Below are 24,840 nucleotides of genomic sequence, written 5' to 3'. Positions count from 1 at the left end.
GTAGGATATAGGTTTCTTTGGCTAGGAGAAACCTTAAGGGGTGCTATAAAACACATTGAACAACTTGCAAGTGAAAAGTCCTTGAATTGCACATGAATTAACTTAGTTGCTGATAACATATGTGATGTCAGACCTTGAAATGGTGAGATACATCAATCTGCCAAGTAACTACAATACTAAGAAGGGTAAGATAGAACATTTCCATCAATGTCATTAAGTTTTGTATTACGATCCATTAGCAGAAGCAAAACATGTCTTTTAACAACTCAATATTGTATTTCCAATTTGGCAAAGGTGATTTCCTTTGTTGGACTCAATTATTTTTAGGCCAAGGAAAATTTGAGATCACCAAGAATCTTTAGTTTGAAAGTATTTTTCAATAGTTTTGTGATTGTAATACTTATTATTGATGGATCTAGACATGTTAGTTTTTTTTGGCATTGATCTGGACATGTTATTATAATATCATCAATTTACACAAGCAGAAATGTGGGACTAGAACCTTGGGTAAATAAATAATCAGTAGTAGAGCGAGTCCACAAAGGGACTTGTTCAATTTGCTAATTGGGTTCTCCCTTTTAACATTTGAGAGGTAGTCCATGTAAATCTCCTAAAAATGGTTTCCATTTAAGGTCTTGTGGATATCAGGTTTAAATGTTTAATAACAGACCATTTTTTCAGCTGATAAAAAAAAGATCATTTTTTCTATTCAACAAGTGACAAGTGACAAGAGAACTCTCACAGTTGTAAGCTTTGTCATACACTACTACAAAAATCACCTTCAAAGAAACTAATTCAAAGACGTTTGTTGTCACCATAAACATGATGATATTTTTTTAAATAATTAAAATTATTTAACGACAGTCCTATAAAAATCATCTTTAAAAGCAACTGTTCAAAGACCATTTTTAAAAAACCGTCTTTCAAATCAAGTGCTGCCTTCCCATTTTTGCTATCATTGCCTTTGGCTCATCCTCTCTCAGTCTCTCATGCATCTCTCTCTTTCTCACACTGACCCAACTCCACCACAAGTTAGAGAAGCCGCAAATCTAGCCAAAGAAGTTTGTAGATCTACCATTCAAAGTTGCAGATTTGTCGTCCCCTCCCACCTCCATGGTCATCGTCATTGGAGTTCAGCGCTAACTTTTGGAACATCGCGCCAGAGTACGTCGTCGTCGATTCAAATTCACAGTGCAAAAAAGCTGTCACAAAAGTTAGAAGTTCCACCATCAATTCTCCCCTCACTAAATCAGCCTTCACAATCGACAATCTCTTTCTTTTATTTTCTTTTCTTTTCGTGTTTAGGGATTCAATATGATTCCTCTGTGCTTCTTGTTATTGTGCAGGTGTTACTCACATTTTCTTTGGATCCAATTTCGTTACCGTTACCAAATGCAAAGAGGTTGAACGGGAATTCTTCAAGGTTGAAACCCTTGTAGCTGTTATGTATTGGTGGCCTTTATGTTTTATGTGATGCATAGACCTTTTACAAGTTCTTAGGAATATCACAAGTTTCCTCCGTGCTCGATGGTTTTCTAGTCGATGCATATCTTGGACACTATTGGACCATAGCCATCTTCACTACAATCTATCTTGCGATATGATAATGGTTCCTCTTTCATGATTAGACCCATGGAACAACACATGTAGTAATAAAGTTCATTAGAAAACAGAGTACAATAGAATAATACTAATATCAAGTTCTATATTACTTTTAGAAATATCTCTCTTTTTTCTTTCACTTTTTGATGAATCCAAACTTATCTTAGGTTTTATTGTGAGTTATTTAAAAAAAATGAAATTTATCTAATTTTATATAAAATATCTAGCATGGTCTTCTTCATAGGCACTCCATTGTACAGGCACAGGTTGTTAGGAGGTAGCTCTCTTACTCGTGTTGCTCAAGTCTTGGTTGCTACATTTAGAAAGAGAAAGGCCTCTTTTGGTAGCAATGAGTTCATAGGCTTGTATGAGGTTCCTGTTAGGCAGTCTGTTATCAAGGGAAGTCAAAAGATTGCTCACACGAATGATTTCTGGGGAGAAACATAACATTAATTTCTCTCTCTCTCACACACACACACAATTTCCTATAGTTTAACTACTTAGATTTTAAATTTTAATTTTGAATTGCTAAAGGATACTACATCAAAATATGTACCATAATGGAAACAATTGATTCTAGTAAGTAACCAAAGTGGCACTTGGAACCAATACCTTGGAACATGTCCAATGAGAGTTTTTTTTTATGAAATTCTTAATCTTTAAGAATAAGTTGTTATGTAGTTTTACCATTAAAGCAATTGAGATGAGAATTCTTATATAAGAATCATTGCTTAGACGAGTAATATTCCAAATAGAATTCTTAAGAATTGTAGGACTTATTTTAAATTCATAAATATCATTAAAAAAAATCCTGGTCAAAAGTTAATTTAAGTAATTCTACCACTGTTATACTATTAGAGATACTCTTAGTTAGGTGTGAGAAATTTGTCTTTATATGTTCATATCAATTACTTTATATTTGATTATAAAACAGTTGAATCCATTCCCATTCATTTTATATATCAGGTTTCTTGACAAGGCAGCTCTACAATTGAAAGAAGGTAGTTTTCCAATTGACTGATACTAATGAACTGTCGCTTTTGGAGTGTACAGTGTCCCTTCTTACTGACTATGAAATTGCTAAACATTAACTTGATTGGGAGGTACGTGCTGATTTACTTGTTTTAGTATCTGGGATATTGCTGGGAAAATGTAAGTGTATAGATGTTATTTAACATGTGGTCACATTTTGTAGTGTTAATTTGTGTCTTGCAAGTATGTTTCTGGACCTATTTTGAGATGAATAAGCCATTCATATGAGATCTTAATGTACTTTTTGTTATGGATTTCCCCTCGGTATTGGTGGGTGATATTGGTTTGGGTATTACTGTTAATATGTATTCGACTTCTAACATTTAGGAATCAAGTAATGAGAATAGATAGGAAATTGGTATTTTTTTGAATTTATAATAGAAAAATCCCCTTACTGCCGCTATTAGGTAGATCAATAACAAGGAATTGATAACAAGATAGAAAAATAATGGAAATACTATACAAACAACACTTAAAGGGACTGAAACCTCCATTCCAAATCAATACCTCTGCTCCCTTTTTCTTAGCTTTCCCCTTTAGATTAATTAACTCACCAATAACAAACTCCCTTATCTTTTTTAATTATTCTATTATAATCCCTAGTTCTACTCATTCAACTTAAACATTAAGTTATAAGAAGATAAATCCAATTCTCTTTTATTCTTGCTCATCATTGTCCTGTCGTGGCTCTTGTGATTCTTCTTTCTAGTGCATACATAGGTAACTGGAGGTCTAACATAACACTTTTGTGTTTTAAGAACTATGTATTTGGATTATAAATATGGTTGTATGTAAAATTTGTAAAGAGTTCTTTGTTATGTTAAGAATTTGTGTAATTATTTCCTAGTTAGGTTGCCTTGTTTAGTGTAACCAAATATTGGATGTTGTAATTGTGGAAATAGTTATGATGCTAGATTGCTAGATGTAAAGGATGTGGATGTATGGGTTTTAAAGGGAAGATGGATTTTTCTATTCTACATGCAGTTTTTAAGGTTGGACGGTTTTGTTTTCACTCATGGAGGATGTAGGTTGTTAATTATTTTATGCTTTCAATGCCATTGGTGGCTTCAATGTTTCTTTTGGAAGCTTTTTGCATTTTAAGTCTTTCTCATAAGGTGATTAAAACTAAGCATGAAAGAAAGGAGAAGAAGTTCTTGATTAGGAGGACAAAATATACTCTAGAATATAAAAGTAACTCATCAGAACATAATTATAACAGCAGAAGCTACCACGAATTGTATTCTTTTGATGTCTTTGGTCAGATCCATCCCTATTTCCCTCCATGACCATATTTTTGTGGGTTTTTTTAGCACATGGTGAGGATAATTCCTTTGTTTTCCTTCTATAGTGAATTCTAGGGTCAACCATCAACTAAATAATAGGTGGTGCACCAATGTATCACCATCATAGTGTTCTTTTATAAAACTATTACCTCTAAATTAGATTGTTGTGATTGTTTTAAAATGATGTGACATACTTGTTTGCTTTTAGCTGAGGCATGATAGTCACTTTTTTTTCTTCATCACATTGAAACTTTTATATTCATGATATAGTTCCTCATCTTTCTTATTTATTAATTGTAAAACTTGAAATATTATGATAACATTTAAATTTCTTGTTTTGCAGGGAAATGGTTACTTTGTTCGGTTTGGTAATTGCTCAGGCAAGATTGTGGTTATAGCTCCCTAAGGCTAATATCATTCCATAGTTGAATTAAATATACTTTGTCAAGTATAAAAAAGTTGTGTAGGAATCTAGATGATTTACTTAGAGCACCAATTAAATTACATAAACTCTGGTGTAATGAAACTTTGATGCGAAGATACCCAATGAAGATATTTAACCATTGGAGAGAATATTGTATTTGGATTGGTGTAATGAAACATATATGTATTTGATTCTAATATATTTTTTGTCACTCTAATCTTAATAATTATGGTTTTGGTCCCTATACTCTTAAAGTTTAGTTTTTAGTGCCATAGGTTTATTTATTTTAAACAATTATACACTACTAAATTAGAATTATACAGGTTTAAAACATGGTCTAATCTACCTTCAGGCCTATATGTAAAAAAAATAAATAATTATTTAAAAAAAATAAAACATAAAAAAACATCCTTTCTAAAAAAAAATTATCTTCGAATCTTCAATTTTTTACATTTTTAAAGCAAAAAGACATTCTAAGACGGTGGTCGTCAAAACCGATGTAGAAACCTACTTTTTAAGATGGCTTAAAAACCTATTTCAGGTGACAAATTCAAAATATTCAAAATTATCTCAAAAAATGTCAAAAAATCAACTTAATTTTTTTTTTTTTTTAGCCGTGATAGATGAAAAAGTCTCAACAAAGTTTATCCCAACTTGCTCGTTGTAGCCAAGGCTATAGTAATTGGACCTTGTGTTTGTTTAAGCTTCCATTCAATTGTATTTTGTATTGTAGGTCCATATCTTCAACCAGTTTTTTTGCTTATTAGGTAGAAGGGGAAACAATGGTCCATTTATTAATTGTTGGCCTCAAGCGCTGCAATTTCTTCACTAATTACTTAACTCCATTTCGGGAACCTCACAACTAAGGTGAAAGTATATATACCAAGGTTCCAACAAAATAATAAAACATAATTAAATTAAAAGAACTATTAATTGTTTATGATTTTTGGATTTTAGTGAAAAGCTAGAAAATAGATGATGGAAATGGTTAAAGGTTCGAATCCCTCTCTATATAATTTCACCCAATCCAATAAAATCATGAATATTTTGCACGGTATTGCTTCCAGCATTCATGCTGAACTCTTGGCCATTTTGCTTGACTTAGGACCAGGGAGCAGGGACACAAGAAATTGACGTTCTACACAGATTATTTAGGTAGCTATTTAAAAAATCAATAATACTTAACCTACAAAAACGTCTATCATTTGATGAGAATGTAAAAATCATTTTTACTTAGGCATATGTAACATGCAAGGAAGAGAGAGAGAGAGAGATTGGCGTCAAAATTTGTTAGAGAGAATGGACACCGTGTCAAGTGATGCGGAAATTAAGGGAAAACCTATTATCTTTTCACTACTGTTGCAGCGTATTTAAATAAAATCCTTAAATATACTTAAATTTGTTAATGAACTGATGTTTATAGCCTGTTGGAGGGATTAATAATTTATATGTTATCCAAAGTTGCAAAACAGATAGGTGGTACGTATTGACGAAGATAACAGTACTGTCTCATCAGAAACAAGAAACAATGTTGCATGCATGCACACACAGAGTTGTTAATCAACGCGTGTGGTTAATAATAGTAATAATAAGGACCTATTGTTCTCTAGATCTCACCCACTGTCTCTCTCACACGACAATTTACATCTTGTGATTGTTAACAATGCCGTCCATGACGGCGAGGCAATTGCCGCTCAACTGGAACAGCTTGGTGTTATCTTCAGGGAAGGGCATGTCGACCCCGGGAGACTCTTTGAAAGCATCCTCGCATGCTTCTTTGTACGAAAGGACAGAGCTGAACCTGTACCAAGCATCCACCACGTTCTGGTTCCCCACCAACTCCACAGTCTCCTTTATGTTATCTAGAATGTTATCGTACTGCGACTGGCAGATGCCCAACGCGTCCATGGCGTTCTTCGTCGTGGTCGGGTCGTCTAGCATCTTCTTGATGTTGCCGGCGATCTCCTCCGCCTTCTCCAGGGTCGCGTTGATCTCGGTCTCTAGCGCCTGGATCGGGTCGAATGTGCCGGTTAGGTATGGTGCAATGGTTTCGGCGCAGAGGGTGGGGTTCTCGGTGCCGGTGCAGAATTTCAGAATCATGGGGCTTGATTCCTTGGCAAGAAGATTGTCGAAGAGGCTGATGCCGGAGGCTATAGGCTCCGCGGTGGGGGCTTCGCTGGGAGCGAGTTCCAAGACGCGAGTTGAGGGGACGGCAGTGATGGACAGGAGGAGGCAAGAGAGGGTTCCGATGAGGACAAGGGTGGTTTTGTTGAATCTCAAGTGATCCATTGTCTCTTCTCTTTAGAAGCGCGCGTTCTAAGAGTAGAGACAATGGACAAACTCGGACTGCGTTTGTGTTCCAAGTATGGGATGGGGTTTTATAATTTTATTCTTGGGATTTTGCGCGCAAATTTTGGCATGGTAGCCGTTGTTTCTATTCCGCTTGAAAGATGTTGATTGAATGTCACCCACACGTTCTTGCATAATATAGAAAGGGACAAGTTGACCTGGTAAAAATTAGTGAATTGGGTTCTAGACCACATGCTTCATGTTTCCTTCCATGCCCGAATAGAATGCCAACTAAAAAAGAAAGGAACCAAAATGAAGGATTTGAAATATCTTAATTTGCCTATGGTCTATAGCTTCACTATTTTTAATTATGTTCTTATAGTTTAAAACTTTTAAATTAAAATTTACAATTCAATCTTTAATGATTAACACCCTCAAAATTTCATTAAATACTACTAATATGACATTTCTGACATGGAAAGTGGAAAGCCCTTATTTTTTTCCCCCGACTCTCTATCTTATAGTTAAATACTTCCAGAACTACAAAGACCTACGTATTAATATAACCAAAACAAAACTGCTGCAAGCCAAATTTATAATGGCGAAGATATACATCTAGTTATGGATGAATGAAGAAACCGACCCATGATGTGTCCCTTGTTTTATACTCGGTGGAAAGTAAACAAACAACAGACACAAATCGCAGCTAACGCAGAAAGGCAACCCCAATGATGCCATCACTCAAAATCCGCGGATCCTCCCAAGCTTTCATGGGATCAATATTATGCACTTCTTTTTAAGCCAAAAAAATCAACAGGGGCGTTGGCTTTTCGCGGAATCATAGTGAAACCCGACTTGCCATTGGCTGTTAACAATACTGTCCGTCCTTGAATATGATGATGATAGTGAAGCTATGCAGATATATATTAAATTAAAAAGGCTTTTGAAGCCAATCTGGAAAAACAAACTAGAATACATATATATACAAAATTTCATCCACACGTGGAAACACTGTCTCCTAGGGGGGGAAAGGATGGTGGTTTACCGAGGAGGATGGCAAAAGCGATCACAGAAGAATACCCACTGTAACCAAGAAAACACCTTCAGTTATGGTTCCACCTTCAGCTATGTGAAGGAAAATTTCTCTAAATTATGGTGGGAAAAACCTTTGGGTGCATACTTTCCAAGTACTTTCATCGTCCTTCATGAAGATCTTCAGAGAAAACAGCCGTTCTCGAAATGTTGTGATAGTCAAAGGTACTTAGACCAGAGTAAGGACCTGAAGAAAACATTGAAGATGTCCCATCAGAATCGTAAGTGGTAGAGGACTGTCTCAGGTTGGGCCGTGTATTGGATGACGCTAACACAGGATCATGAGATTCTGTGACCCGCTGCACCATTTTAAGTGATTGTACCACTTCACCCATTGCAGGTCGTTGGCTTGCTTCAGGAGCAACACAGGCTGCAGCAATAGTGCAAACACGTACAAAATCTTCCTTTGGGTACCTTCCCCCAAGCCTTGGATCAGCAAGTTCTTCCAAGCTGTCCTTATCTCTAAGAATTGGCCTTGCCTGAAAAGAATAACCCCGTAAATTATTGTATATCCCATGTAAAACTCCAAATGGAAATTTTGAACTTAATGAGAATGTGTAAGTGTCTAGGTATGAATCTAACCCAAGTAACAAGGTTTTCTTGTCCAGATGGCTGTGACATATCCACTGGTTTCCTTCCGATCAACAGTTCCAGCAAGACAACGCCGTAGCTATAAACATCGCTTTTAACTAGCAGGTGTCCAGTCATAGCATATTCAGGCGCTACATACCTATATAACAGTTTCATTTCATCTTAAATTTAAATTAAATGAAAATAACAAGTATAAGAAAGAAAAGAATGAAACTAACCCAAATGTGCCCATGACTCTAGTAGATAGATAATTAGCTCTGCCTTCAGGTGCCTGTTTAGCTAGACCAAAATCTGCAACTTTAGCATGAAAGTTGTTTTCAAGCAATATGTTAGATGCCTTGAAATCTCTGTGTATTACACAGGGCTGTGAATCTTCATGCATGTATGCAAGTCCTCTTGCAGCATCAAGGGCGATCTTCATTCTAGTGTCCCAATCCAAAGGGCAATTTATTCCCAGCGGACCTAGGACAAATCAAGGCCAATTTTAATTAAGCACAGTAAAATACTTTCTTAAACGTTATTGTAAATTTGGAAGAAGCAAAACATGTCATTTCAAGATTACAGAGCTGATGCCATGATTTGAGAAATTATATTACCATGAAGCCAGGCCTCCAAGCTTCCATTTGGGACAAGCTCGTAGCAAAGTAGATTTTGTGATGAGTCACGGTTGCTATAGTATCCCACTAGTTTTACAAGGTTACGATGATGCAACCGGCTAAGCATCTCAACCTCAACTAAAAATTCTTTATCACCTTGTTGCCCTCCACTAGTAAGTCTCTTAATTGCAACAGCAGTTCCATCATTTAAGACACCTTTATAAACTCTACCAAAACCTCCTTCTCCAAGTACACTTGCTGGTTCAAAATTATTTGTTGCTTCTTTAAGTTCTTCATAAGCAATAAAGCGGGTACTGGTTGGGTGGGGAAGAGACCCAACAGCAGAAACTGCACTTTCAATCCTTGGCTTTTCTGTAGAAAGGAGAGCAAACCTTAGTAGCAGGCCTAGAAGACAATATACCAAAGCAACAGTCAACAGATAAGAGCAATCATCCTTTTAATATGGGTTCATCAATGGACAGCATCTCATTTCTCCATAAATATTAAATGTACATTTTGAGTCACATGTATTTCTACCTTTCAATAGCTGAAAAAGTCAAGTTAGGTTGAAATCCTGAAAAGTTTCTCAATAAGTTAAAAAGGGCCTTTGCTATTTTCCTCCAAACAGATTTATAACTACTTGAAAACTGGCAGCCATTATTTTACAACAATAGCATAACTACTCTTGATTCAGTTGATAAAATTGTATACAGTATCAAGTTTCACAATCAATGATCACAATTCACAATATATTAGTAGACATCCATATTGAATTCCAGTAAATATTTTTTCGAGCATTTTATAATCCACTCCGAAAATGCTCATCCTAAACAATTGCAATTAATTTAGTCAGAGAACTTCTCTCCTTGTTTCTGTGTCATGAGAAAAATTTCGTTTAAGGGAACCCAAGTTGACCTCCTTTAATGGCTACACTCATTGCCTTTACAATATCTAAATATAAAAAGGTGACCAAACATAATACACAGCAGCTTTCACCTTTACTAGGTGGTTATAGAGAATGCAAAAAAGAAAAATAAAAGGTAATATGGAGTTTGAAATAGAAATATTTACCAGTTTCTGTGGGAGGTGTTTTTGTTTTTGGCCTCATTGTGCATAAGCAAAGTATAAGTACACATACAATGGAAATGAAGAGTATGCCAGTGACAATTCCAAGAATAAGAAGCAAGTTTGAACGCCTTCCCCTGTCTGAAGTACTCGACAATGTAGCTGTAGGTGCTCGTCTCTGGGGAGCTTTCATAGGTGATGTAGAAATTGTAGGAGCTGCATTAGAATTCAAAGACGTTATTATATATAAATGCATAGATATTCATTGTTAACACCACCATCAAGCCCCATGAAGATTGAAGAGGCAGTTGTTAGTAATTCCTCTTCCACCGGACCGAATGCAGTAACCATAAAAAAATATCTGATACTATGTTACATTACAACTAACAAGTTCAAGAAAACTAGATGTAGTTATGTACATCTTCTAAAGCCTTGAGAGACCAAAGAAACTAGGAGTATTGGACAATGTTGCTATAAAATGGGATATCACATTAAATGTTCAGCAAAAATGTGGCAACAAGCCAACAAGACTAACATACAGGCAATAAAGCGTTTGTAATTGTATAACCTATAGAAAAGGTTTACTGTAATTGTGTGTTGTATCTCACATGTATACTCTTATTTATAATTGAATAACAGTACAATTTAGGGAAACATAATCAAGACTATTAATGACAATAATCCCTAATTATCAGCTAATGATAATTCCCTAATTATAGTAATCAAATCATATCTTCAACACTCCCCCTCAAGCTGGAGCATGTATGTTATATGAACCAAACTTGTTACACATGTTGTCAACATGAGAACCTTTGAGGGATTCAGTAAGCATGTCTACAAGTTGGTCGCCTGAGCTGACAAAGTCAGTGATGATTTCTCCTAAGAGCACCTTCTCTCTCACAAAGTGACAGTCAATTTCTATGTGTTTAGTCCGCTCATGGAAGACCAGATTTGATGAAATGTGGAGAGCAGTTTGATTGTCGCATAGCAGTCTAGTATCCTGAGTGTCTCCAAATTTTAGTTGTTGGAGAAGTTGCCTAAGCCATGTAATCTCAGATGCAGTTGCTGCCATAGCACGGTACTCAACTTCAGCACTGGATCTAGCAACTGTATTCGGCTTTTTGCTCCTCCAAGTCAAGTTCCCTCCAATGGGAACACAATATCCAGAAGTGGACCTCCTATCTGATGGTGATCTTGCCCGATCAGCATCAGAGTAGCAAACAATTTTGGCATTGCCTTTATCTCCATATATTAATCCGCGACCCGGTGCATTTTTGAGGTATCGAAGGATAAGTATCACAACATTCCAATGACTATCACATGGTTCCTTCATGAATTGGCTAACCACACTGACTGCAAATGTGATATTTGGTGTAGTGACAGTGGGATAATTAAGCCTGCCTACTAGACGATGATATCTTCCAGGGTCTTTCAATGGCTCCCCCTAACTCGGAAGAAGCTTCATATGAGGATCCATGGGAGTATCGCTCGGGCAACAATCAATCATACCAGTCTCGATCAAAATGTCTAAGGCATACTTCCGCTAGGAAATGACAATGGCAGATGAGGATTGGGCAAGTTCGATGCTAAGGAAGTACCTGAGGGGGCCCAAGTCCTTAGTCTGAAACTGACTATGAAGGTGAGACTTGAGGCCAAGGATCCCCATAGAGTCATTGCCAGAGATGACGATGTCATCAACATATACAACAAGATAGAGGCACAATCCAGACTTAGAATGAAGGGCAAATGCTGAGTGATCAGCTTCACAGCGAGTCACACCAAACTCAAGCAAAGCGGAGTTAAACGACCAACCTAAGCACGAGGAGATTGCTTCAAGCCATAGAGTGAGCGGCGAAGCTTACAGATAAGGTAGGAGTCATCGGAGACTGTAAAACTAGGTGGCTGATCCATGTACATCTCTTCTTGCAACTGACCATGCAAGAAGGCATTTTTGATGTCCAACTAGTGAAGAGGCCAATGTCGGATTGTGGCCATAGCAAGAAAAATTCAAACAGAGGTCATTTTGGTCACAAGTGAAAAAGTGTCACCATAATCAAGACCAAAAATCTGAGTATATCCCTTAGCCACCAAGCGAGCTTTGTAGCGATCAATAGTGTCATCTGGTGCGATCTTCACCGATAGACCCAACAACACCCAACAGTGGATTTGTTGGGAGGCAAGGGAGCAAGCTCCCACGTGTTGCTGGCATCCAACGCAGCCATTTTTGCCATCATCGCCTGTTACCAATTGTGGTCAGCCATGACTTCACCTGTAGACTTTGGAATAGACACAAAATGCAAAGAAGAGATAGAAGAATAATAAGAGGGTGATAAAAGGTCACATTTAAGATTAAAAGCATATAAAGGATTGGGATTACGAGTGGACCGAACACCAATGGAAAATTCAGGTGCAGGCGACGATGGTGGACAGATGTTTGGAGCAGAAGATGATGTTGGAGGATCAGTAGGTGGCACTACTGGTAGTGCCTGTGTTCGTCAATGGTATGTGAGTAGTGGAGGTGGACTTGGAGCAGGAGCAATGAGTGGTGTTGGAACAACAGGTGGAACCTGCAGAGGGGCATATTCAACAGTGGAAGGAGAAAAGTACTCTCAAAGAATGTCACATCAGCAGAGACTAGATACCGTTGAAGTTGAGGAGAGAAATGGCGGCTCGGTGGTGGCACAGCAGAGCTCGCAGTGGTCGCGGTTACTGTTCATGAGACAAAAAAGGGGGGCTGCGGCTGAAGGAAAGAAAAAAAAGAGAAAAGAAAGAGAAAGGGATCGAAAAACCTAGAAATCTAAACATAATCAAGACTATTAATGACAATAATCCCTAATTATCAGCTAATGAGAATATTCCCTAATTATAGTAATCAAATCATGTCTTCAACATAACCATATATGCAAACTCTTGAATTTGGGTTCAACTTAATCCAACTTAAAAAACTAGTTCATAAAATAAGGATTGTCCAAGCCTTTATAAGCTCTACTTTAGTCATATCTATAGTTGATGTGGGATCTCAACACACCCTCTTCATGCCTAGGATTGGACTATTTGAAATGTGGATATTTTAAGACTTTTTTTTTTATATTGCACTAGGAAAGTTGCAGGACCAGGTAGATTGCACTGGGAAAGCCGCAGAGTTAGGTAGATTTTTGGATTTATGATAAGCTCTAATACCATCTTAAATTTGGGCTGGGTCTAACTCAACCTAAAAAACTAGCTTATGAGGTGAAGAATGTCCAAATCTTATAAGCTCTACTTTGGCCATATTTACAATCAATACACAAACACAGATAGCTAAACAGTACAATGTCGCATATTAGCAATATACAAACAACTATCCAAATTTGCACTGCACAATTGACAATGTAGCTGAACACTTTCCTAGGCATCAAAGTTATATGATTTTCGTTTGTAGGTTCAATACAAAATGAATCAAGAAACATCAAAACATAACAGCTATCAGAAGGAATGAGCAATCAATAGATTAGTCCCTTTAGCATCAGCATATCGCTCTCTTCCTTTTCTCACCAGTCACCACTAGGCAGCAACAATGGAAAAACGAAAAACAAATGGACATGAAATCTATATACATTAAAACAATAGCATGGAAGTAGTTAAAACAGTAAGATTTTAGATTTACATACATTACAAAGGTTTCAGTACCTTGTGCAAATAAACATTAGATGTGTGTTTTTTTGCACAATAATCATTTCACAGTCACTGTTAGTTTCAATTATTAAGAACACCAAAGCATCACGATTTGTAATGTCATATTTCAGAATTTTAAAGTTCTGAACTTACCTGGAGAATGAGGTGGAGGTTTAAACCAGGTTATATTGATTACTTTGTAGTCGCCCACAAATCTGCGGTCTAGTTGAACCTTATGCAGTAAAAGCAATGAGTTTATTTTAGCTGCTTCCTCGGCCGAGAAACTGATCCCTTTATGTGGAGTGATATCCATTGATATATTCAACGTCGATAAGCTGAGTAGATAAAATTTAATAATTTCAATTTGGGTAGTCTGCAGCTCAAGTTGGGTGGCCAAACCATTGAGAAAAGCATTCTGGTCGGGGTTTTCAGAGACATTCAAAAGAAGTAGGTCTAGCTTTATGGGATAAGCACAGTGGCAAACCTCACTGCCACGTTTCCACACCATGTCTTGTTTGCAACAATCTGGCACAACAAAGAGAGATAATGTTTTACTTTGAAACTAATTCAGCAATTAAAATTTAAAAAAAGCACATTCCAAGTCAAGTAACACACAGTAGCATTAGAAATGAGCAAACTCCCATTTTAGGAGTCACTCGCATAGTAGTTCCTCAAATTAGAAAAATATCAAACAAATCCCTGAAACTGACATTAGTCCCTGAAATGTATAATTTATTATCATTATAGTCCCTAAATTTTATAACTTATGAGATGAACGTCCGTTTGGGTTGTCTGAACGGAAATCCAAATACACCCTTAGTAGTTAGCATCACTATAGTTCTTAACAAAGCTAACGGCATAGACTAATGTGACTGATGAATTTTAATTTCAGGATTTTTTTCAGAAGATGTGTAACACGAGGACATCCTTCCCAAGAGTTTACCTATCCTAATACTATTATTGTCTAAGCACGCTTGTTCTGATGGGATCCGATGCATAGGTGCTTTAGTGATGGTATGATTACACCTATATAATGAATTCATTTAACATTTTTTCTAATTTCATAGACTACTATAACAAATCAGGGACTAAAATGGGGTTTCCTTCATTAGAAATGTAATTTTTTTTCTCTTCTTACCGGAAACATAAGGGGACAATGGTGGCTGAGCGAGAGCAGAAGGAATAGCATCAGCAATGGGATGCATAGGGGCAATATTCTTAAACCCGGAAACCGGGGGCTGTAATTCTCCTCTCCCTTTGGTGAAATTGGCGCGTGACGGAATCGGTGCAGGCAAATGCTTTAACCCATGAGCATTCGTCGGCAGTGGCAGATCATCAACAGCAACAACAGGTGCTGCAGCTGGAGACAAAGAAGGTGCTTCCAGCTGCAGTGCTCTGCCACACGCACCATAATCAACCACAAACCACACCATGCAAGATAGCAACACAAGCAACCATTTCAACGCACCTGCATTATTTGCAAAAATGTCAAACAAACCCAACCTAACCAAAAAAAAACTTAAGATTGGTCCACACACGAAAACCTATCATTACCGGTTAAAGCGGTGGAAACGACGAGCAGCAACATCAGCGACGCCGGGAAGGGTCCAGATCAGATCTACAGGGGTGGGATAAAATGAACGGCGGGGAGTGAGTTGAGGGAGTGACTTGGACTCGGAGTGGAGGAAGTGGGCATAACTGAGTTGAATCGAAGGTGTTACTGTTAGCGGTTACTTAGTAGTTACTTGCATAAGCTATAAGAAGCCTCATCACGTTTCTTCTCTATTTTTTCCACGCCTCGTCACCACACCGGGATTATTTTTTTTTTTCAACGCAGAAATATTACTTTAAAACGTTTCAAGAATATTAGTAGTAGTTGATAAATTTCTTTTCTGCACTTTACAAAAAATAAAAATATTAGACTAGTTTGCAACTATTTGTTATATTTTGTTAGTAGTTAAAAACAATATTTTTTTTGTTTTGCCGTCATTTTAAAAGTTTTTTTCCAAAGAAATTTGATAAAAGAAAACTTTAGAACACTGTTTTAATGAATTAAAAACAATTGTTTTTTTATGAAAAAATAATTGCTAAATTAAACGAAATATTTAATATGTTAAAGTTCAAAAATATTAATGTAATACTAATACTCCCTGAGTAACATTTTCAAAGTAGTAGTATTTGTTTACTAAATTTTTAAATAGCTCACGATATTTTTAAACAGGAGTATACTTTTTATACAAGCATTAATTAGTAATTATGAAACAAAGTAAAGTAGTAATTATGAAAAAATATTTATTGTTTTGGAAAATAAATATAATTACATTATTACTTTTTAAAATAAAAAATATTTATTATGGTGTATTAAAAAATATTACTAATGTCTTTATAACATTTATTAGTATGGTTTTATTTTTAATTTAAGAGTTTTTTCTTGAAATTGTGGGATAATTTGAAGTATTAAACTAATCCTTGGACATGTCTAATCTTTTGATCACACACAACAAGATAATGTAGATTTTAGGTCACATAATGCTCAAGTCAATATGAATAAAGTGTTTAAGTTAGAAGAAAAACATAATTAGAATACGATTAAAATTATAGTTAATTTTTTAGTTATTTTGTTAGTAATAGAACCAAAAGATATATTTTATTTTTTAACCATTTGATTTATTAGGAAAATAGATTTTTCTTAATTTAGAGTTCGATTAAAGGGTAAGTAAAGTTTGATAAAAAATAATTTTTGTCAAATATTAAAATCAAATATTATTTAAATGTTCAATCACATAATTAAAAAAAAAAGATATCTTTTGTATCTTGTAATGTATACTTTCTTAATTTTGAATTATTTTTAATGACATAACATCACAAATATCAAATATCTATTTTAATCTAAAAGATTAGTGCAAGGAGTATTTTTACAATATTTATTAAGAATTCTAAAATAAAAATTAAATAGAAATATTAATAATATATATTTTTTTAAAATATTTTATTTTCAAATTATTTAACTTGTAGGAATTAGAAAATATAACGATATTCACTTGAATATATTTTAGTCTTAAAAACATTGTCATTATTTATTTATTTTGCTTAAAACAAGTTTGTAGTAAAAAAAATATCTTATCAAACGATCACAGATCATCCATTAGTTCTTTATTTTTTATTTAGACCATTAGAATTAATTTTATTCGAGCCGAATAAAATATAATGATTGTAAGTGGCAATTTTTTTTATTTAAATATTTAACAAAAATATATGTTTCAGAATACAATAACTTTATTAGTTCTTCATTTTATATCACCATTCAATATTCATCATACATTATGTAGCATCCTACGTGAAGATCATCATCATTCACGTATCTTTTTCGGTTGATGACGTGACGTGACTTCGATTATCCTATGTGGCAAGAATCTAAATAAACTTCTCATGCAGAAGTTTGGACCCCATGTACTCACGCACTCATAGCAACACATGTGGGAGCTGTCGCTAATGCAAAAGGAGTTTTTCATGGACTTGGTCTAATTGTTAATATTGTAAACAAATGGAATGCTCAAATACTCCTTTTTCAGCTCAAATAACAGTTCTTTTTTTTCCCCTAAATATCACTTTTAGTCTACTATATATCACAATTATTTCACTTTCATATATTAAATTTTAAACATTTCATTTTTATTTTTTTATGTTTTTAAAATATATCATTTTGATATTTTTTTAATATTACATTAAAAAATATTAGTGTTCTTTTAATTTTTAAAAAATAATAAAAAATAATACATTTTTAAAATATAAAATATCAAAATAAAATTTAATGTAGCAAAATAAATAATTATGAAACATAATAGACTAAAAGTGACATTAGGCCTTTTAAAATAATTAATTTTATATAGTTATGACCAAAAATCGTCACTATTTTTATTTTATTTTAAAAAAATAAACAACTAAAAAAATTATCATCTCTTTCAACTTCTTTTAGATCTGAAAAGATAAAAAATACAATACTACACAAATTAAACAGCATCAATACATAATCTTATTAGAACCATGGAAAATTCTTATACACTGAAAAACTTCCATACAACTTTTTCTTTATTATGAAATGATTAAATTGAATGAAAAAAATACTAATAATAACATGAGAGTGAAGATGGTTGATGTTCATATTCATCTTTTTTTCATTTACTTAATAATTTTTATTTTTTAAAATAAAAAAGATAGTTGCAACTTTTAGCTACCATTATGTTAAAACACGTACAAACACTAAGTTTCTAACGAAATAGTGATAAAAGAATCAAACGATACATTTCAAAAATATAAAAGGATCATAATCAAACTTTTAAAACATAATATATCAAAGCAAAACATTTGTAAAATATAATGGACCAAAAGTAATATTAAGCCATTTTAAAATTTAAAAGTTAACAAAACACTAGGGTTTTTGATGAAAAATTAAAAAAAATCAAAATAATACATTTTGAAAACATAAAGGACCAAAATGAAATTTTTAAAATTTAATGTATCAAAATAAAATAACGGAAAAACATAATAAATCAAAAGTAACATTAAACTTTTCATTTTCAATTCGAAAAGTGAATGTTTTAGGATTCAAAATTGAGGACTCAACATCGCGATCCTTGAAAAAATTGATGACATAGATTGTGAGGTAGATTAGGCCAAGAGAGGCAACAATGGTGGGATAAAGTTCGGGTAATCATACTACTTGAGGAGGATTTTGGAGAAATTTGGAAATATAAAAAAAAAAAGGTTATGTTTGACATAGGTTGAGGTTCCTCCTCCTTGTTTTGATAAACAGTTCTGATTAATTTATCTTCAACCATAAAATGAAAAAATATTTTATATTTAACATAATCTTAAAATATCTGAACTAAGATGATTAAATATCAATGTATACAAGTAAAAAATAGGTAAAATTAATTTTTTGTCCTTTAATTTATTATTTTGAATTGATTTAATCTTTTATTTATTTTTATTCAATTTAATTTTCTAATTTTTAGAAGAGATTCAATGTTATTCTCGTCATCCATTGCATCGCAATTATTAACGGTAGAATCTACTTAATAAAAGATGTGTCATTTTTTTAGGTGAACATATGAACACAGACTTGACCTCGTTAGATGAGAACAAATGATGAACACTTTTTAATAATTAAAGGATTAAATTGAACCCGAAAAAAATTAATGGATCAAATTAAACCAAAATAATAAATTAGGGTACCAAAACACTAATTTAATCTAAAAAATATTAACAAATAATAATCTAATTAGAAAAGGATGAATTGTATTAATAATAAATTCATCTGAGCTCGGTCAAAGATGAGTTATCGCTATGGAGTTCCATCTTCAAGTACAGGTTGGGACCAAAATTTTCAAGAGGCTTTGCAAACTTGAAAGTCTACAAAAATACTGTTAAAACCCCAAGCCCAAGAAAAATATATTCATGTCTTTGGGCACGCAGTTATATCAATATTTCTGGCAACCGTTCGTCGTTGGGAAGCATTTGGACATGCTTCCAAGCAAGGCTCCTTCACGATCGTATCATCCAGTGGCGGAAGAACTCCAAATTTGAACTGCAATTTTAAAAGATAAGAAAGTAATGACTAATGACAAGGAGGTAATCATACAAAGGTGGTCTCCAAAAAAGATTACTTAATATTACCTGACAGCTGTAATCGCCAAAGTTCGGCTCCATAAGTAGTGGAACCCCCATATGATCCTTAAAGAAGCTCTAGATAGAAAATAGAGTCAGATCACATGCAATCACCCAGTGAATGCAAAAACTTCACTTCGAAGCATGCACAACATGCTTAGCTCTCATTGCAACATGAGAAAAAAGAGCAAGTATTTTGAAGAATCACTAACCTGTGTCGGAAATTTACAGGTGTTGGTGCAAATACCAACACACTTGCTTTCCTCCAGATACTTGCATCTTTCCACATACACCTACAAGATTTTATAAAACCACTTTGAAAATTACAGGATCATTTGGTATGAGTTTTATAACTCTAAAAAAAATGATCAAACACATGGAAAAGTACAAGTGATCACCCCACTACTGCATGAGATTCCATCTGGTAGGTCTACAGAATTGAGTTTGCAGGGGCCCATGAGCCATTGACAAGTCAGTACAGTAACCCTTGCTTCAAAGTCAAAACCAAAACATTTTAGGATATCTAAACAAGTTTATTAGCCTGTTACGTTCAGGGGAACATCAGGCATGAACAAAGATTTGGTATTCATCTAGAAGAATAGAAAAATGAAATGCATCTGATCAGACTCACCAACCATCATAGCTGCAATTTTGCCTCCTCCTATGGGAACTATGAGCATTTTATAGAGCTCCAAAAGATATGGAGGGAATAGAGATCTCAATATTCGTACCTGACACAAGTCACAACAGCTAGTGAACTTACTTTCGGACAACATGACCATTCAAAATTGATGAAAAACCTTATAGAGTCAATATGACCTCAATTTCTGATCCTTATAAAGATAAAACTAGCTCAAACAAAATCACATACAAAACAAGTTTTCATTTTTACCTAATAAGCTTTTTTACGTTTTATTTGAGCCAAAAAGTTTTACTGTCTACTTTATTTGAAATGATTTTATCAATCAATATATGTTAGAGCAACTCCAACAGTGCAATCATAATGGAATTGCTTAACTCACTTTTGATAGATCCTACAATCCCACATGAAATTTAAGAAATTCAACAAGTTTCCTCCTCCTCAATGATACAATTCATAAAAACTTAAAATGGGTTCTGTAATTATCTCGATTCTTAAAAACTCTGTTAAGAACGTTGCTTAAATAAGCAACAAACAATTCTTAATTTCTTATATAAGAATTGCCACGTCGATTGCTTGAATGGTAAAAGTAAAACTGCATAAGAATTGATTCTTAAGTTTAAGAACTCCATAAACAGCTCCTACTGAAGATGCTTAAACTAATTAACTAGGTTTTTTCATGTTATACATTTTCTTATCTTAAAGGAGTTTTATACAGATATAATACTAGTTTTAAGGTTCACAATTTGGGGAAAATGCTATTGCATATAAGAAAGATTTTGAAAAGGGGTAATTGAGTAACGAGTTAATGAAAGCTTAAGAGAGAGAGAGAGAGAGAAACAAATGGAAATACCGCTGCTTCCACGGTAGCAGTATTGGTAGTGCCCTTCATCATTAGACGATTGGCAACTTCAATTAGTCCATCATATCCAGGTTTCTCCGAGTCCCAACCCACCTCCTGTTATACTAATCACATTTCACACTCAGCTACTACAATAACCATCATGTATTATAACAAGAAGAGTCTAAAAGGTTTTCTACTTTTCTTTACCTGTACCAATTTGTTGCGGAACAAATTAAGAAACAAGTCATCAAACACACCGGGCTTGTATTCAGATTTCGGAGCAGCAATTCCCACTTGTTCCACCTGATTCAATTCGGGATATCGGGAAAAATCGTGCATTGCCCGAAGCGAATTTTGTAGCATGAATATGAAAAACAAAAGTGGAAGATACGCACCGTTTTGGGTCCCGATGACGGAGAAGAAGAGAAGGAAACGCGAAACCGGTGGTTCCTAACACTAGAACATACCACTGGCACTGGGGCACCACTACCACCAACAACGCCTAGCGCCTTCATTTCTCTCCAACCGTAACGAGAGAAACTACCCATTCACTATTCAGTTAAAAACACACACACACACACAAAAAGGTTACCGGTTAATTCAGGTGAAACTCAAAACGACGCCACGTTGTGCGTTTTGGTAAACCCTAACAAAACCCCTCCAAGAAGAGACAAAGAGCACCCGTGCCGGCTGTGTCACAATCTCATATCAACAGAGATGAATTACTCCCGTCTGACTTCCGGCGGAGGATGGCTTCTCCGGCGACTGTGCACTGCGGCTGAGACTCCCGCGAAAAAGCCAAACCTATATCGAATGTTATCGGCGCTGGACATCACCGGAGGTACCGTGTCGCAAACGTTGGACCAATATATAATGGAAGGCGAAGTCATCAAAAAACAAGAACTCGAACGATGCGTGGAGCAGCTCCGAAAGTATCGCCGATTCCAGCGCGCACTCGAGGTATCAAATATCAATTTCACTTTTTTGTAAACTTTCACATTTTTTTTTAATAAAAAATGTTGAAATCTATCATTAATCATTTATAATGAATGCAGATAATAGAATGGATGCAGATGAGGAAAGTTAATTTTTCCTGGAATAACTATGCAGTGCAGTTAGATCTTGTGTCCAAAACCAAAGGGGTGGTTGCAGCTGAGAATTTCTTCAGCGGTCTTCCTCCTGCAGCCAAGAACATGTATACCTACGGTGCTCTTCTGAACTGTTACTGTAAGGAACTAATGAAAGACAAGGCATTGAGTCATTTTGACAGAATGAATGAACTGGGTTATGTCACTAATCTGGCTTTCAACAATGTCATGACTCTGTTTATGAAACTGGGTGAACCCGAGAAAGTGGCTCAGCTGGTGGAGCTTATGAAGCAGAGGCGCATTCCCATGTCTGCATTCACATATTATATCTGGATGAACAGCTGCGCCTCTTTGAACGATCTTGATGGGGTGGAGAGAATCTACGAGGAGATGAAAACTGAAGATGAAGACCAAATTGGTTGGCAGACTTACAGCAACCTTGCTTCTATTTATGTTAAGTTTAAGGACTTTGAGAAAGCTGAGATGATGCTTAAGATGCTGGAAAAACAAGTGAAGCCGAAACAGCGTGATGCTTACCATTGCTTGCTTGGCCTTTATGCAGGGACCGGTAATCTTGGGGAGGTTCATAGAGTGTGGAATTCCCTCAAGTCTGTCTCCCCTGTCACCAACTTCAGCTATCTTGTTATGCTTAGTACCCTCCGAAGGCTTAATGATATAGAGGGGTTAACAAAATGCTTTAAGGAGTGGGAGGCTAGTTGTGTTAGCTATGATGTGAGGTTGGTTAGTGTCTGTGTTAGTGCTCACTTGAATCAGAACAAGCTGGAAGAAGCTGAATCGGTATTTGAGGAGGCTAGCAGGAGGAGCAAAGGGCCTTTCTTTAGGGTTCGGGAAGAGTTCATGAAGTTTTTCTTGAAGAAGCATCAGTTGGATGCTGCTGTGAGGTACTTGGAGGCAGCGCTTTCAGAAGTCAAGGGTGGTAAATGGCGTCCTTCACCACAAGTTCTTGGGGCTTTTCTGAAGTACTATGAAGAAGAGACGGATGTGGATGGTGTTGATGAGTTGTCCAAGATTCTCAAGGCTAACAATTTCGATGATTCCTGGATTAAAAATCACATTACTGCGTCCGAATTGTCTCCTGAAATTGATCCAGGATTCAAGGAAGATTCTCGAGTCTACCATGCACAGGAGAACTAGATATCATGGAAAAACAATTATGTGCAGCATGTAGGTGCAATCTGTTAACTTGGTTTCCCTAAGATAAGAAACAGATTCTGCATAATCGTTTACAATTTAATACTTCACGAAGGAAATGGTTTTATTTTTATTTTCACTAGTTATTATTTCAGTCTAGTTTTTTTAAAAAAAAATAATTTTTATCTAGGAGCACTAGCATCTGTTAGCAAAGCTCTTCCAAATTTTTTAACACGACTCCATTATGATTAACTTAAATATGAAACCCTTGAAGTCTATAGTTGATATACCTGTTAGGTGATTGTCCATGTTACTGGAAACCTCCAGATGATGATCTAGAGATAAGACTAGAGCATTTAATAGTGAGTTCTATATGTTTCTAGATTTGAGGGGATTTTAAATTAAAGTTAGTTGGTGATCATCCAATTAGGGGATATTTTGCTATCGTCGATCCCAAAAGGCATTAGAAAATAGACCTATTTCTGTGATGTCAGTTTAGGACTGCATTCCGACCACTGATCTAAGATGTATGTGTCTCCGTCTAAAATTGAGAGGGTAGAGTCATTCAACCTTGAGCTAAAGGGCAAATTAGGCTTAAAATGTCAATTAAGAACACAAATGACATATATCTCGGCCTAAAAGGTCAATTAAGAAGAACATAAATGACATATATCTTGACCTAAAATCAGGAGGGTTGTGTACCCTCTTACCTTGAGCCAAATAGGCAAATGAGACTTATAAGGTCGAATATAAACATAAATGACATATAGCTAGGCGTTAAACTAGGAGGGTAAATATTCTTTCAACTTCGAGCCAATGAGGTGAATAAAGTTTAAAAGTCAAAATTTATGTTAAAGTTGTTAGGCTAAACCAAAGGACATCACAATGACAACCATTTCAATTAGTGTTTTAAAATTCAAAACAAACCGATCGGACTAGTCTAATTGAGATCCAATGAATAGATTGGTTTGGGTTAGGCATTCAGATCAGACACAATCTAACGTGATCCGATTGGGTTAGGCAAAGGATCATCACCAAGAAGAAAATAAATGAAAAAAGTAGAAAAAAATGTGAAGTGGAAATTGTCGACAACATGATCATAACAGAAATAATTATCCTAACAACCTTGAGTTGAAGTTTTTACCAAGTGTAATTGTTTAAGTATTTTAATACAATATAATATTTTTCTATAAATAAATTGTTAAACAAAAAGTGTTGTTAAATAAAAAGTTTTCTCACTTTTAATTAAATCTAATGACATAAATAAATTAATTATATTTAGTAATATAATTATATTAAAAATAATTATATTAGAAAATTCAGATTTTAAATAATCAGGGTTATTTAAAATTCAGAAAATTCAGATTTTAGAAAACCAATGAAGCTGCCACATCAGTTTTTTAATTTCCCTAAGGGTTTTCCTAATGGGGCGTTTAGGGAAAAAGGTTTTCTATTCTCAGAAATCACAGTGTGTTTTGTGAAAAACAAATAAAAATTATTTGGTTAATCATTGAAAATCTTTAGATAAATTTTCTAACAATTAAATAATTAATAAAGAATAATATGATATTTTTATTCTAGTAGAAAAATTCAGAAAAGTAAATAAAAAATTGATTAAAAAACTTTCCAAAAAACATCATTTTTCTTGAATATTATTTTTTTAAAATATATGAAACATAAAAAAATTAAGTTTTTCTACTTATAATTTCCGGTAAACAAAAAATTTCTCTCCTATTAAACAATCAATGATATTCAAATAACTTTACAAATATATGGTATTTTTGTTTTTTGTCATGGAGTCACTTACGCTAAAGAGTCTAT

At 34.8% G+C, this 24,840-nt stretch overlaps 5 protein-coding genes across 8 annotated transcripts; 2 read left to right on the top strand and 3 right to left on the bottom strand.

The window, feature by feature from the left end:
* The first annotated feature begins 887 nt into the window (after positions 1-887).
* Positions 888-4,552, top strand: LOC100793874 (uncharacterized). 4 transcript variants are annotated; one of them, XR_413026.4, is made up of 4 exons: positions 888-1,213; positions 1,347-1,423; positions 2,569-2,705; positions 4,261-4,552. XR_413026.4 is itself a non-coding variant. In XM_006574465.4 (3 exons), the coding sequence occupies exons 1-3, from the start codon at positions 990-992 to the stop codon at positions 4,287-4,289; spliced, it is 498 nt and encodes a 165-aa protein (XP_006574528.1). In that variant the 5' UTR covers positions 889-989; the 3' UTR covers positions 4,290-4,552. The 4 variants fall into 4 exon arrangements, 1 of the variants encoding a protein (XP_006574528.1); XR_001383611.3 differs by having other exon boundaries at positions 888-1,164; positions 2,569-4,552; XR_001383610.3 differs by having other exon boundaries at positions 889-1,213; positions 2,569-4,552.
* Positions 4,553-5,982: 1,430 nt separating this feature from the next.
* LOC100793343 (uncharacterized) lies at positions 5,983-6,630 on the bottom strand. The gene has a single exon (XM_003519694.3). It carries the CDS (start codon positions 6,628-6,630, stop codon positions 5,983-5,985), a length of 648 nt encoding a protein of 215 aa, XP_003519742.1.
* A 900-nt stretch (positions 6,631-7,530) lies between these two features.
* Positions 7,531-15,423, bottom strand: LOC100792818 (proline-rich receptor-like protein kinase PERK3). Its single transcript, XM_003519693.5, has 8 exons — positions 15,183-15,423; positions 14,767-15,096; positions 13,782-14,153; positions 9,981-10,190; positions 8,910-9,281; positions 8,532-8,775; positions 8,305-8,452; positions 7,531-8,201 (listed from the first exon to the last, which is right to left on the bottom strand). The coding sequence occupies exons 1-8, from the start codon at positions 15,214-15,216 to the stop codon at positions 7,824-7,826; spliced, it is 2,088 nt and encodes a 695-aa protein (XP_003519741.1). The 5' UTR covers positions 15,217-15,423; the 3' UTR covers positions 7,531-7,823.
* Positions 15,424-18,807: 3,384 nt separating this feature from the next.
* LOC100788939 (uncharacterized) lies at positions 18,808-21,324 on the bottom strand. Its single transcript, NM_001255779.3, has 8 exons — positions 21,175-21,324; positions 20,987-21,082; positions 20,789-20,893; positions 19,927-20,026; positions 19,694-19,785; positions 19,508-19,588; positions 19,305-19,373; positions 18,808-19,215 (listed from the first exon to the last, which is right to left on the bottom strand). The coding sequence occupies exons 1-8, from the start codon at positions 21,292-21,294 to the stop codon at positions 19,084-19,086; spliced, it is 795 nt and encodes a 264-aa protein (NP_001242708.2). The 5' UTR covers positions 21,295-21,324; the 3' UTR covers positions 18,808-19,083.
* A 172-nt stretch (positions 21,325-21,496) lies between these two features.
* Positions 21,497-23,129, top strand: LOC100791769 (pentatricopeptide repeat-containing protein At1g02370, mitochondrial). Its single transcript, XM_041010299.1, has 2 exons — positions 21,497-21,739; positions 21,835-23,129. The coding sequence occupies exons 1-2, from the start codon at positions 21,497-21,499 to the stop codon at positions 23,020-23,022; spliced, it is 1,431 nt and encodes a 476-aa protein (XP_040866233.1). The 3' UTR covers positions 23,023-23,129.
* The last annotated feature ends 1,711 nt before the right edge of the window (positions 23,130-24,840 follow it).

The sequence above is a fragment of the Glycine max genome, chromosome 2 (assembly GCF_000004515.6).
Source record: "Glycine max cultivar Williams 82 chromosome 2, Glycine_max_v4.0, whole genome shotgun sequence".
In the NCBI taxonomy this organism is placed as follows: Eukaryota; Viridiplantae; Streptophyta; class Magnoliopsida; order Fabales; family Fabaceae; genus Glycine; species Glycine max.
This window is presented reverse-complemented; position numbering and strand designations above follow the sequence as displayed.